General features: G+C 36.6%; 1 protein-coding gene across 1 annotated transcript; it reads left to right on the forward strand.

Moving 5' to 3' along the window:
- The first annotated feature begins 3301 nt into the window (after positions 1-3301).
- On the forward strand, positions 3302-5441 carry sox2 (SRY-box transcription factor 2). Its single transcript, XM_056447898.1, has one exon. The coding sequence runs from the start codon at positions 3586-3588 to the stop codon at positions 4531-4533; it is 948 nt and encodes a 315-aa protein (XP_056303873.1). The 5' UTR covers positions 3302-3585; the 3' UTR covers positions 4534-5441.
- The last annotated feature ends 7781 nt before the right edge of the window (positions 5442-13222 follow it).

Consider the following 13222-nt stretch of genomic DNA (forward strand, 5'->3'; position numbering starts at 1 on the left):
AATTTAAAATATGTGTCTTTTCCGTTTGTGATTTAAATGCATGTTGCAGTGGTTTCTTGTTGCGTTGGATTTATGGCAGCGGGCTATATAGATGACATGGCAGTGTGTTTTCTGAAGTAAAAAATCTTTATCAAATAGCCATTCTTTGCGTTTGAAAAAAGCCAGCCCATTACCTCACGACTGCTTTTGTTGGCCCTTTACAAGAGCGAACAAAAAACTGTTATTCAGGAGAAGGCTTTAGATTTTTATTGTTGGTGGAGCTCACAGTGTTATTGTATTAAAAAGAGCCATCTGTGCCAGAAACAATGGCTTCAAATTATCTCTGAATACCCGGTGAAAAAATATAAAGCTTTCTCCTTCTCATTATGTTTGGTGGGGGTTTTTTGTAGACTTGCTATAAGTGACTTTTGTTGTTCTTGATGCATTCTTCTTCTTTTTCAATCGGCCCCTTTTCAGATGGCGTGGAGCTGTAGAGGGGCTGAGGCGGGTGAGAGCAGCCGCGCGGAGAGCACTCTGAGCGGGCACACGGAGCGACTGGACGCTATGGATCATGAGAGCGGCTGCCGGAAAACTGCGCGGCTGGAAAAGTGACTCCTCGCCGGGCGCGCATGGGAGGATCCGCCCGGCAGGCGCGCGGAACTTTTGGATGTGTCAGTCAAAGTGAGTGTAAGTAAGTTTTGGGTGTGCAGCTCGTTTGTGCGTGTCTGTCTGCTGGGACTGGATTTAATTAGAGATGTAAAATAACGTGATGTTGCTTTAATATCAAAACTTTGGAAGATGTATTATTTATTCAAGCACTCTACGATATGTTGTTGGTTTTTATTAAGAGCTGCACGTACTATAGTAAATATCCTACTTGTTGACTGTTCGCGGCTGTATGGCAAACTTTGGAAAAAACAAACAAACAAACAAACGTTTGTTTTTCACGTCTCTTACTTTGATTTCATTAATTAAAACGAGTTAAAATTAAGTGCAATTAATACGCACAAATGTGCTTAAAATGTATGCGAATTTTAATTTTAAAGCGGCGAATATTATAAAGATTAATAATAACCCGAAATGTCAAAATGACAGGCTCCTTTTAAAAGATATCTAACTTTTTTATATAAAGGTGAATTGCTAAAATCGCTATTTTGTTTTAATGAGAAAATAAGCTAAATCGGTCTTCACTATTTCTGATATATTACCATTAGAAACATTGAAATAAATTGGAACCCGTTATCATTTTTCAGAAGCAGCCTCTATGAAATGTGTTATATGTCAAATTTTGATCTGCAGTCAGTGCGGCCCCTAGTGGACACATCTCCATATCTTTCCCTTTATCCCTCCCTCTCTCTCTCTTAATATGTAATAATTTGTATCTCCTAATTTTAGGATTAAATGCTTGAATAATTATAAATAACGTTTTGTGCAATTCTTGAGCTAATTTCTAAATGCATACATTGGTAAAGATGCGCTGCTGAATTTGCGTTTAATTATTGAGCGCAAACATAAAGGCACGGGCGAATGGCATTTATTTTTTGTTGTAGGCTAGTTATTTTAATTTATTCGTTTATCGCATCGCTTTAGTTTAGAAATTTCTTGATGGAAAAAAATATATAAATTATATATATTATAAAATACCAATAATTTCTCTTAAATATTAAATCTTTATGTTTTACATAGGTTTTATCGAGTCTAATAATTTCATTGTGTTAGATACTTGCTTTTTTTTTTACATATATAAAAAGTTATTAAATATACTTTAGTTTAATATTAAGAATCTTTTCAGGAGCTGATATAGCTATTGTGAAGAACTGTGACAATTAACAATTTAGCCAAAGCAGGAGCCACTCTGGGATGTTAGAGATTCCCCGCTGTTCTACACATTTCCATAAGCAGATTAAGGCACTCAAATGCAGATCGAGAGCGCGCAGTTTAGACTTGCATTATAAAGGCGCATGCTGCATTGCCGTCGTGTTAAAATTCTCACGTTGTTAGTCGATTTACAAGTTTAAAACGACTCTGAGAGTGTGTTTATTTATTCATGCATGCGACCATCCCAAAAAAATGTGTAGTGTTAGAATTTATTTTGTTTGTTTTGTATAATTATTATTTTTATCTCCCGCTAATTAGATAAAAATACAGCGACTAAAACTAATTTATGAAGCAATCCAAAATAACTGCGTGAGTGTGAAAAATATTGAGGGAACACGAGTTTTTATTAATGTGACCACAAGAGGACGCTGTTGAAACATAAAATATGCTTTCGTGGAAAAGAAAAATATAAAATAGGCATTTTTCCCCTCCTGACATTAAGCCTGTTTGTATATTAGTTCCACTTCTTTCGTCTTGTCGAGTAAAGTCAACTTCTGCAGGAAGAATGATCAACTTTTAATCGTAATTCTCGGAGAATAGATCTGCTGGGCAAAAAATAGCTCCGCGTGTATTTAGTTATTATACAAATAATTGGATTTAATCAAAGCGCCCGTGCTCTTGTTATTTTGAAGGAGGCTGTGCTGAATAAACCCTCTCCCCCTGTCACTCTTCATGGAGTGAATCCTAATAACACAAATCCTTACAACTCAGATGGTCAGTGTAGTCGGCTTTTGTCGTGCTTTTGTTCAGAGTGATGTAATGACAACAGCCGAAACAAAACTACCTATTTGTGATGATTGACGGGCCTCCATTTTCTAATTCACATTCAGCTTGAGCCGGTTGAAGTGTAGTGGCATAAATACAGGCATGTTTGTTGGGATAATGTCTCAAGAACGAGTGTTTTTTGAAATGACACCTTTTTAAAAAGTAGGCTATTCGTGCGCCTGCGTTTAATTTATTGTGTGTGTTAGTAAAACAAGCCGCTGCTCATTTTTAAATACGATTTAAATAATAAATAGTTTACATTTGTGTTTTTATACTTTATGCGAATTATTCACGCACGATTCTTGAAGTTTTTAATATTATGAGCTTGGCGTTTTAACTTTTAAAACAATCTTCATTTTATTTTCAGTGTTTTAAGAGTTTAGCTGATGTCTTGAATTCATGAACTTACACTAAAAAACAAAAATATACATAATAATAAAACTTTCAATGTTTAGTTTTAGAATCTTAGGATCATACAGAGTTTGATTGGAAAATGGTTTGTGTGAAATATTCTCACTTTAGCTCTCTCATAAACACACACACACACACACACACACTCAGCCACTGCCTGTGGCTCTGCGCTGCACTGCTGACCGTCCGTAACCCCGCCCCTTTATGCAAATCTCAGAGACACTGAGGGAGCAGACGCGCTCTGATTGGTCAGCGACAAACCCATTTATATTCGCTGACAGTCGCTCTATGAATGGTTGTCTATTAACTTGTTCAAAAAGTATCAGGAGTTGACAAGGGCTCTGGCGAGGAGGGAAACCGAGTTTGTGTTGATTCTTCAAGACTAAGAAAAGAAGTTTGTGGGCACAACAGGACCTAAGAGCGCTTACTTCCCCAGCAAAAGTTACCACCAACTGCTAAGGTAACTTCAGCAGCCTCTCCACACACTTTTTGGACTTTTTTATTTATTATTTTTACGGCTGGTGGGGAAGACTTTCGAGAAAATCGGTTTAAATGTATAACATGATGGAAACCGAGCTGAAGCCCCCGGCGCCCCAGCCCAACACCGGGGGCACGGGGAACACCAACTCCTCGGGAAACAACCAGAAAAACAGCCCGGACCGCATCAAGAGACCCATGAACGCCTTCATGGTGTGGTCGAGGGGCCAGCGGCGGAAAATGGCACAGGAGAACCCCAAAATGCACAATTCGGAAATAAGCAAGCGACTCGGGGCCGAGTGGAAACTTCTGTCCGAAAGCGAGAAGCGACCATTCATCGACGAAGCCAAACGCCTTCGGGCTCTGCACATGAAGGAACACCCGGATTACAAATACAGACCCCGAAGGAAAACCAAGACCCTGATGAAGAAGGACAAGTACACCCTGCCGGGCGGGCTCCTGGCGCCGGGCGGCAACGGCATGGGCGCCGGCGTGGGTGTAGGGGCCGGTTTGGGCGCCGGGGTCAACCAGAGGATGGACAGCTACGCGCATATGAACGGCTGGACCAACGGAGGCTACGGCATGATGCAGGAGCAGCTGGGTTACCCGCAGCACCCGAGTTTGAACGCGCACAACACGGCGCAGATGCAGCCCATGCACCGCTACGACATGAGCGCGCTCCAGTACAACTCCATGACCAACTCGCAGACCTACATGAACGGCTCGCCCACCTACAGCATGTCCTATTCGCAGCAAAGCACGCCGGGAATGACGCTGGGCTCCATGGGCTCGGTGGTCAAGTCCGAGTCTAGTTCGAGTCCGCCAGTGGTCACGTCGTCGTCTCACTCCCGGGCCGGACAGTGCCAAACGGGGGACCTGCGGGACATGATCAGTATGTACCTGCCCGGGGCGGAGGTGCAGGACCAGAGCGCGCAGAGCAGACTGCACATGTCCCAACATTACCAGAGCGCACCTGTGCCCGGTACGACGATTAACGGCACGATTCCCTTATCGCATATGTAAAATGAACTCTTTTTACTACATTGCTGGACTATTTTTGTACAGAACACTTCTTTTGGGGAGGGAAAAAGTTGTATAGAGCTCAAGGAAAGAACACAAAACTTTTGCTTTCTATTTAAAAAACAAACAAACAAACTAAAAAAAAAGAGGAACGGTAGGAACTCCACACAGTTTTTGTTTTGTTCTGTTCTGATTTATTTTATTTTTTATTTTCATTTTTCAGTTCTGTCTTGTTTTCAGTTCCAGAGGGTGTATGAGATTTGGACAAGGTTGACACGCGGGGGGGGGGAGAGTGAATCAAATGTTTTAATATTGCAATCAACTTTTTTTGTACAGTATTTATCTAAAAAAGAAGCATAATAATAACAACGAGATGTAATGTTTGTAAACAGCAGGAGTTTTAAAAAATATATAAAAGGAAATTGTGCAAAAAAAATTAATAGCACAACTGATGTTTACGTCAAAATTCTGCAAAGGCTGACATGAAAACGGGATTAAAAGAGTTTTTCACTGAAGGTACATAGTAATAGCCATTATTATTATTATTATTATTATTATTATTATTATTATTATTATTATTATTATTATTATTATTATTATTCCAAATGAGAGAACAAACAGAGGCACTCTCCAGCTTTTTTAATTTTTATTTGATTATTTTCGGTCTCCCACTCTTCATCTGTTAGATAAATGAAGTTTGTGTTCTTTATTTTCTCATGGTTTGTAAATTTTCTGTACATTTTCTGTGATATTTTAAGTTTTTATTTTAAAACTTTCATTTCTCGTAGTTGTAAAATGTGGCCTGTACGCAGTTGCCAACGCTCCATGTATATATTTTAACTAATAACATCATTATAACAGTTACAAGATGAGTTTTTTTTTCAATATGCAGTTTGAAATGAATAAATTTTTGAAATTTGGATATTTGAAATTGCTTCTGGTTTTGATTTTATTTACCTTTTGGGTTGCAATCTGAATCTGCTGTTTGCTGTTTGATTTACTCAAACAAAAAGATGTCACGTATACGATTTAATAATAATGTGCATTCACTGACTTTGTAGCTCAAACAAATATTAACCACAAATGTATGCATTATTTGCACGAGTTTGTCTTTATAAAATGACACACTGACACACGAGTGCAGCTTTTTGAAAGTAAGTATACCAATGAAAATGCTTGTGCACAGTTAAAACAGTCTGGCTTTGTTGTTTCAGTCAAACAAATGAAATGTTAGATGCTATTTAAATTTAGTGAGTTAACACCGTTTCTATTTTTTAGTGGAAACGAGGAGCGACACCACAGCGTTTAAGTTTTGCCTGTAAATCTCTGCTCTGCTTGGGGAGATAAAACGGCCCAAATGCAATGAAGACGCACGTCAAGGTAGTCATTTACTTTATAAACTCTATATATTTTATACGATTGCAACGTTTTCTAAAGCCTGCACGTTTAGTTATATTTCTGCGCGCAGTGTACATATTTTCCTTTTTGAACTTTCAGCATTTAATTAAATGCGTATTTTTGATTCTCTGTTAAATAATGACAATTAAATAACAAAAAATAAAATGTTTATTAAAAACAATACAGTAAATGACATTTATATATTTGTAATATGTCAGCCCGTAAATTAAATAATCCACATGGCTTTATAGGTAAATTTATAATCGCCTTTTAAAATGTATTTTTAAAGTTAGCATGCATTAGATGCATATTGATATTAAAATAGCTCGCTGAAAATTGAATGTCGAATTAAAACTATTACAACAACAAAAAAAAAATATTAGGTGTCTCTCGATTTATTTGTGCGTTTCACATGCCCCATAGGCTTTGCATCTGCATTAATGTTAATGTATTAAAATCACTGGTTTAGTGGTTGATACAGTTTACAACCGCAGGGCACAGAGGACCTGCTGCTGGTGATTTTCGGTGCTGTGTATCTGTCAGTCTTGAAAACAAGCTAAAGACAAGATTACGAAGGTGAAGTGTGTGAATGTAAGGAGTTTAAAAATCTGAAGTGTGCTGGAATATTTTGCTGCTCTGTGGTAGATTAGTGCTGTTTCTTGCCAAAGCACTGAGGCATCTATTACAGCGGGTCTCGGGGGAGAAGGGCTCACATTAAGCGCTAAATGAATATTTGACGAGGGCTCATTCCGACAAACGTGTCCCTGCCGGACTCTCAAAGGGTCAGGGAGCACTGCTTGAATCCATTATTTATACAAGCAGAGGAATTGGTTGTAATGGCTGAATCTGTTTGATAAACTGGGAATTTAAGTCTGGACGTGAGTGGAGGAAAATGAGCGTTCTTCATTGAAGTAGCCTATATTAATGGGCTACGCCAGGATAGCTATCAAAGGAAACTGTTATTGCTGAGTTTGTGTTGAGGGATTTAAGGCTCTTTACACCTGTACCTTCCAAACAGGGTTGTTATGTAACAAAAAGGCTATTTAACGCCAGGAGGATAAGAATCATAATCTGGCGCTATTTATAACCATATTCCCCAAGAGTGAAGCTTGATTTCTGTGATGAAATGCTAATTTACAGGAACTTATATCAAAGATTTTTGATCCTAGACAGTTTAGAATAACTCCATTTTGAGAGAATTTTGACGCGTTTAGATAAAAATAGTTTTATAGATGTTGTTTAACTGATGGATGATTTGGTTATTACATTAAATGATACGAATTAATAATAATGTCATTGGTTGACGAGTTGACGAGTTCGTTTCATGTGAAGCTTTTTTGTTGTAGAACGCGTGGTAAATTAGGCTATTTTTAATTAAAAAAATAAATAAAGTAGGCTATTAAAGAGCGGGTTTAGAAGTCGAGGGTATTTGCTTATAAGCTACTTTAGGAACCAAAAATAAAAACCTTATTTTTATGTGTTTTTTCATTCATCCCCCCTCTTTTATTGAAAATAACCGTTTATATGAAGGAGTACATTAGATGGCGCGAAATCAGTGAAAACCCGCGAACGCGAGCAGCAGATATCTGTAGAGCAACAGGTGGTAAACGCTCGACTTTACCCAAAACTCTCTTGTTTAACCCGGTGAACCTTTCCACAGGAAGCTGAACAGAATGATATCTTTAGCCTATTGTTTTGGCTGAAATCTGAACTTTTTAAGAAAGTCTTCGCCTTAGATGACAATAGGGCGGGATGTTTTTTTATTTATTATTATTAAATCACCGCGGCGTTTCTCCATTTAGGCCGAACGAGCGTCAAACACAATAAAATATAGGCCTAATGCATTTGGGTTCTGCAAAACGAGTCTCGGCAGTGCTATTTTAATTAAAATGTGTACAAATGTTAATGAATTGTGTAGATATGTAATAATTTTACAACAGCAAATGAATAAACCTCAAATATTAGGGCTAATAATAATTAATATTAGCTTACAATAAAACAATAGCCTAAATATTATTATTAAATCACTGTCAGTTTGTTGTTATTATTACTGTGCCATTATTATTTATTATTACTATACTGTTGTTATTATTATTATGCCATGGTTATTAATCATTAACCAGTTTATTATAATATCAGCTATTATTGTGATTATGTTAGCAATGCCTAACTACGCTGTTCTAGGTTAATTCATTTATTTTTAATTTTCAAACACACACACACACACACACACACACACACACACACACACACACACACGCACACACGCACACAAACACACACACACACACACACACACACACACACACACACACACACACACACACACACACAGATCTTGAATCACTTAAATTGTAAACATCTATGCGTAGCGTGAGTGCTTTTGTGTTTGTAATTTGGTGTCTGTTGGCGCTGGTAGTAAATGGGTGGAGAAAGGCGCAAACTATTTGGAGAAAGTAATAAGTTGTTTCTTGTGGCGGTTTTTGCGGGAGGGGGGCAGTGATGGAGGGCGACTGGGCATTGTGAGATGGGCTGAATTGAGAACTGTCAGAGATGTCTCTCATTGGGTGAATGATCCAGTGCAGGTGCAGGGAAACAGGGGGATGGGGGTCTCAATAAGACCACACACTGTCAGCCAGCACCACATCAGTCTCGGGCCGAACCGAGTCCGCAAAACAGACCTTTATTTAAACGCTTCATACGTATTTTTTAATGCTTATTTTCTGGAATCCAGAAAGAGTTTTTTATGAACGCAGACGTGTAGTAAAGTCAATGCATTTAGCTTACTAAATGATTGAGATTGCGGTTAAATTAATTAATAATAAAACATGGTTGCTGAAACAGATTGAAATCGCATGGATTAAAACAAACGCGTTGTTTAATATCATTGTACAATAAGTCATAATTCTACCCACTGATCCTGTTGAAGTCGCTCAACTCCAATTCAACCAAGCTGCTTGTCATCATATTCACGCATGTCTTTTTCTTCTCTTTTTTGATCTGCCAGAGTCTTTGTTGTGCAAAAGTAACTTTTTCTTTTTTCTTTGTAAGGCTTTTGTTAAACTCTCTTTCTCAATAACATAGCATACATTAAAGAGCATGCTTTATCCCATAAATTACTGTACAAAGATACTTGAAAAGTAGGCTACACGTACCTTTTTTATTGTTTGAATGCAATTATATTCACACACACACACACACACACACACACACACACACACACACACACACACACACACACACACACACACACACACACATATATATATATATATATATATATATATATATATATATATATATATATATATATATATATATATATATATATATAATTGTTTGCATTGTCTAGTGCGTGTTTATTTATACATCAGCAGCTTTGCTACATTTGTCAAACGTGAGTAATGATTTCGATGCTGTATAAACAGTTATCCGTTTGTTTTGTTACAGTTTTTTAATTATCACGCGTGATTAATGGCAGTGTAACCGTGGATAATTAGTCCTTTTTCTCGACATCAGTGTCAGCCATCATCTCTTTATTAATAATTTATTAATAATTCTGGATTGGTTCCGACAGTGAAGATTTGTAAATAATAAAGTGAAGATATATAAATAGCTATGATTTTAAAATATAGATTTCAGAGGAAATTCAGATTTAATAATTCAGAGTTTTAATTTGTATGCATGTTTATGCGTTTATTGTTTTATTTTTAAATTGCTGATAATGAATCTATAACGATACAAATCATTTGATTCAAGCTGATGGCATCTGTCGGTGTTCAACAATTGACACCAGCTCATCCATGTGTTTCTGTCCCGTATCATTATGCGGAGCAACAAGTTTGGCCATATGCAAAGAGGTGCGAGTATTTCATCCCACGCGGGGAACAATCTCTGCTTTTATACAGCAGATCAGTCACAGCAATGCGGATCCAGTGCGCTTTTAATGCACCACTGAGTCCCATAGACTGAAATAGAAAGGGCATGCATGGGAGTTTTATACACTAAGTTGAAGGAAAAGGTTTGTTCATGCAATATTGAAATTGAAATATTAATTATCTACGACTTTTAATTTGGAGGATAGGGTTTGTTCATGCAATATTAAAATATAAAATATAAATTATCTACCATTTGATGACATTTCGAAATAGCATATACTACACAAGTCTAAATATCGCTTTTCGTGGGCTCTGATTTAAAATCGTTTTGATCGGGGTTTTTTATCAGCAAATGCGACAAATATCCAATAGGCTTAATTTTAAACGGGTAAATTCTTGTGAGTAAAATGTTGTGTAAATATTTCAGGACAAAAATATTATAAAGATTATAAAACTAGTTAAATTATAAAAATAAATATTTAGGGAAAATAACCAAAACAATTGCCAATCGATGCTGTCATTATGTTTTAGTGTAGCTAAATGAAATGTGAAACAAAAGCGCTGCGCGAAAATGGAAAGGAAATCATCAACCCTTTGTAAAATCGTATCTCCAATCCTCATGAAGCACAACAACCTCATAAAACCCCATTCATTTAGGCTATTATTTCAGCACCAAGGAAATGTCATCAGGTGAATATGTATACATGACGCACTTTTTGCATGGATGATCTTCAAGTATGTGAAATCAGTTTTTTTGCTAGTTTCCCAGCATTAGGTTTGGGGGCTGTTGGGAGGTTGTCATTAGCTGACCCTCACAAACAGCAGAGCATTGTTCTCCTCATTCCGCCAATTTCAAGCTTCACTTGTACATAGCATATATGTTGATTAATGACACTAAAAGCAACTGGGTCATCCTACTTTAAAAAAGGATCATATTTATCAGCGATTACAATTATTTTAATATGTTATTTGTTGGCAAAGTTTGACTTTACGCCTCATTTAGACACGTTTTCTAAAAGTGAGTGCGGGGATCTAATGTCGGCTGATGAAATCAGAGATTGGACAAGGAAAGGAAATGTTTTTTTGGCATATTCCCAGCACTCATTTCGTTTCTCAGTTTTGGATCGACCAGACGTATGTGTGCTTTCAGAAGAAAGGGTTTGTCTGGAAGTTGAATGGGCCCCTCAACCGGCCCATTATGTTTCTCTGGTCACCCCCGTGTCATCTGAATGGAACGCGTGGGCTTGTTGACAACTAATTTTCTCAAAATGTTCACATCTCTGTGGCTCTTCCTGCCCTAAAGGTATCTACACGCCGCCACTCCCCAAGACTTTCCCTTATAATCCGAGCCGCTAATTCGAACACGCTGAATATTCGATTCGCATTCGTAATTAGGCTTTGATCAGGAGCGCTTTATTTACAGGCTCATTGTTTCACCGTCCACAAAACGCAGCATTTTAAAGCAACATTTTAAGTGATGTTAAATTAGCCATTTGTATCGACCCTGCCGTTTACTTACAAATCAAAATATCATTAAGCACTCCACCTTAATAAACGAATCCTAAATTTTCCGGTTTAATCGCGTGTTAATCCCAAATCGCATTTATCAAGTAATGCATGATGGAAGTACTAAAATAAAATCGACGCTTTGTATTTTAGGTCACCCCCATGCCTATCTTGCATGAGTCTAATTAATTCTCAAGTGTGGTTAGTGGGTCTAAAATCTTTGAATGGCCTCTGTGCTCTCGTCAGAGACCCTGCTGGAATGTAAAGGTTTTTTTTTCTTTCATTCAGACTCAAAGAGCTACTCGAGCGTTCCCTGTAAGTGACGGAATGCAGTGCTTTTAAACAGGACACACGTTTGCCGCAAACAAAGGACAGTTCGACCTAAATGACATGACGAAATTATGCAGATTTATTATTATAAGCGCTTCAGATTTTGTTTGTTTCAGACGTCAGTATACGAATGCACTTGAAGAAACACAGTGCAAACTGGATAGTGGTTAAATCTGTGGAGATTCGAGGTTATAAAATGAATATATTATTTCATATGTTATAGACTAAGCTACAAAAAAATGACAAATGTGGTTTAACAAAAGTCAAACTTAAATACAAGTGGCGCACGCGACCTAATACTTAATTGAACCAATATTACCATATTCTTTAATGACACTTTTTTATTCATTTTTATTCGATTATTGAATTACTGAATATGCTACCATCAATGACGACTCTCGTATCAATAACAAATAGTCGTTAAAACAAAATGGCACCCGGTGTATGGCTCCGACAAATATGGAAACTAATATGGAAACATTTATGAAAGATATGCAAACAAATTATAATACACTGGTTTAATTAACTCCAAAAAATGTCATTTAATACTAATTAATCAACCTAAAAACTACATATTATGGGTTAAATCAAGTATAAATAAATTTAAGGTGACAATTAGCCTATGCAGTTCACCATACATTATGGATAGGCTACAACATCAATTTATATATGAAAGGCAAACAACGTATGATAAACTGGTTTTATTCACTGCAAACATATAACTTAATACCAATGATTCAACCCAAACACCTCATTTTATGTGTTAATTCAGCTATGAATAGCTTGAAGGTGACAATTAGCCTATGCAGTTTGCCATTTTTACATTATAGATGTAGGCTACAACATTAATTTATATATGGAAGGCAAACAAAGTGTTTTTATTCACTCCAAACACATAAGTTAATACCAATTAATCAACCTAAACACTACATTTTATTGGTTACATCAAGTTGGAATAGCTTTAAGATGACAATTAGCCAATGCAGTTCGCTATTTTTACATTGTGGATACAGTTTACAACATCAATATATATATATATATATATATATATATATATATATATATATATATATATATATATGGAAGGCAAATAAACTATGATAAACTGGTTTTATTAACTCCAAGAATATAACTTAATGCTAATTAATCAACCTAAATACTACGTCTTATGAGTTAAATCAAGTATGAATAGCTTCAAGGTGACAATTAGCCTTTGCAGTTCATCATTTTTACATCATGGATTTAGGCTACAACATTAATTTATATATGGAAAGCAAACAAAGTATGATAAACTGGTTTTATTCTTGCCAAAATCTAACTTAATACATATTAATCAACCTTAACACTACATTTTATGAGCTAAATCAAGCTTTAGGTGGACATTTAGCTGTGTAGTTGCGGCCATGATAAGGCTACAACATTACATTATAAGGCTACAACATCAATTTATATGGAAGGCAAACAAAGTGGTTTTATTCACCCCAAACATATACCAATTGATCAACCCAAATACTATTGGTTAAATCAACTAGAAATAGCTATAAAGTCACAATTAGCCTATGTTGTTTGCCATTTTTAGC

This window comes from Danio aesculapii, chromosome 22 (assembly GCF_903798145.1).
Source record: "Danio aesculapii chromosome 22, fDanAes4.1, whole genome shotgun sequence".
Taxonomy (NCBI): domain Eukaryota; kingdom Metazoa; phylum Chordata; class Actinopteri; order Cypriniformes; family Danionidae; genus Danio; species Danio aesculapii.

Bases quoted from the DNA above. Each gene is read 5' to 3' on its own strand.
- sox2 (XM_056447898.1), top strand. From the start codon at position 3,586: ATGTATAACATGATGGAAACCGAGCTGAAGCCCCCGGCGCCCCAGCCC.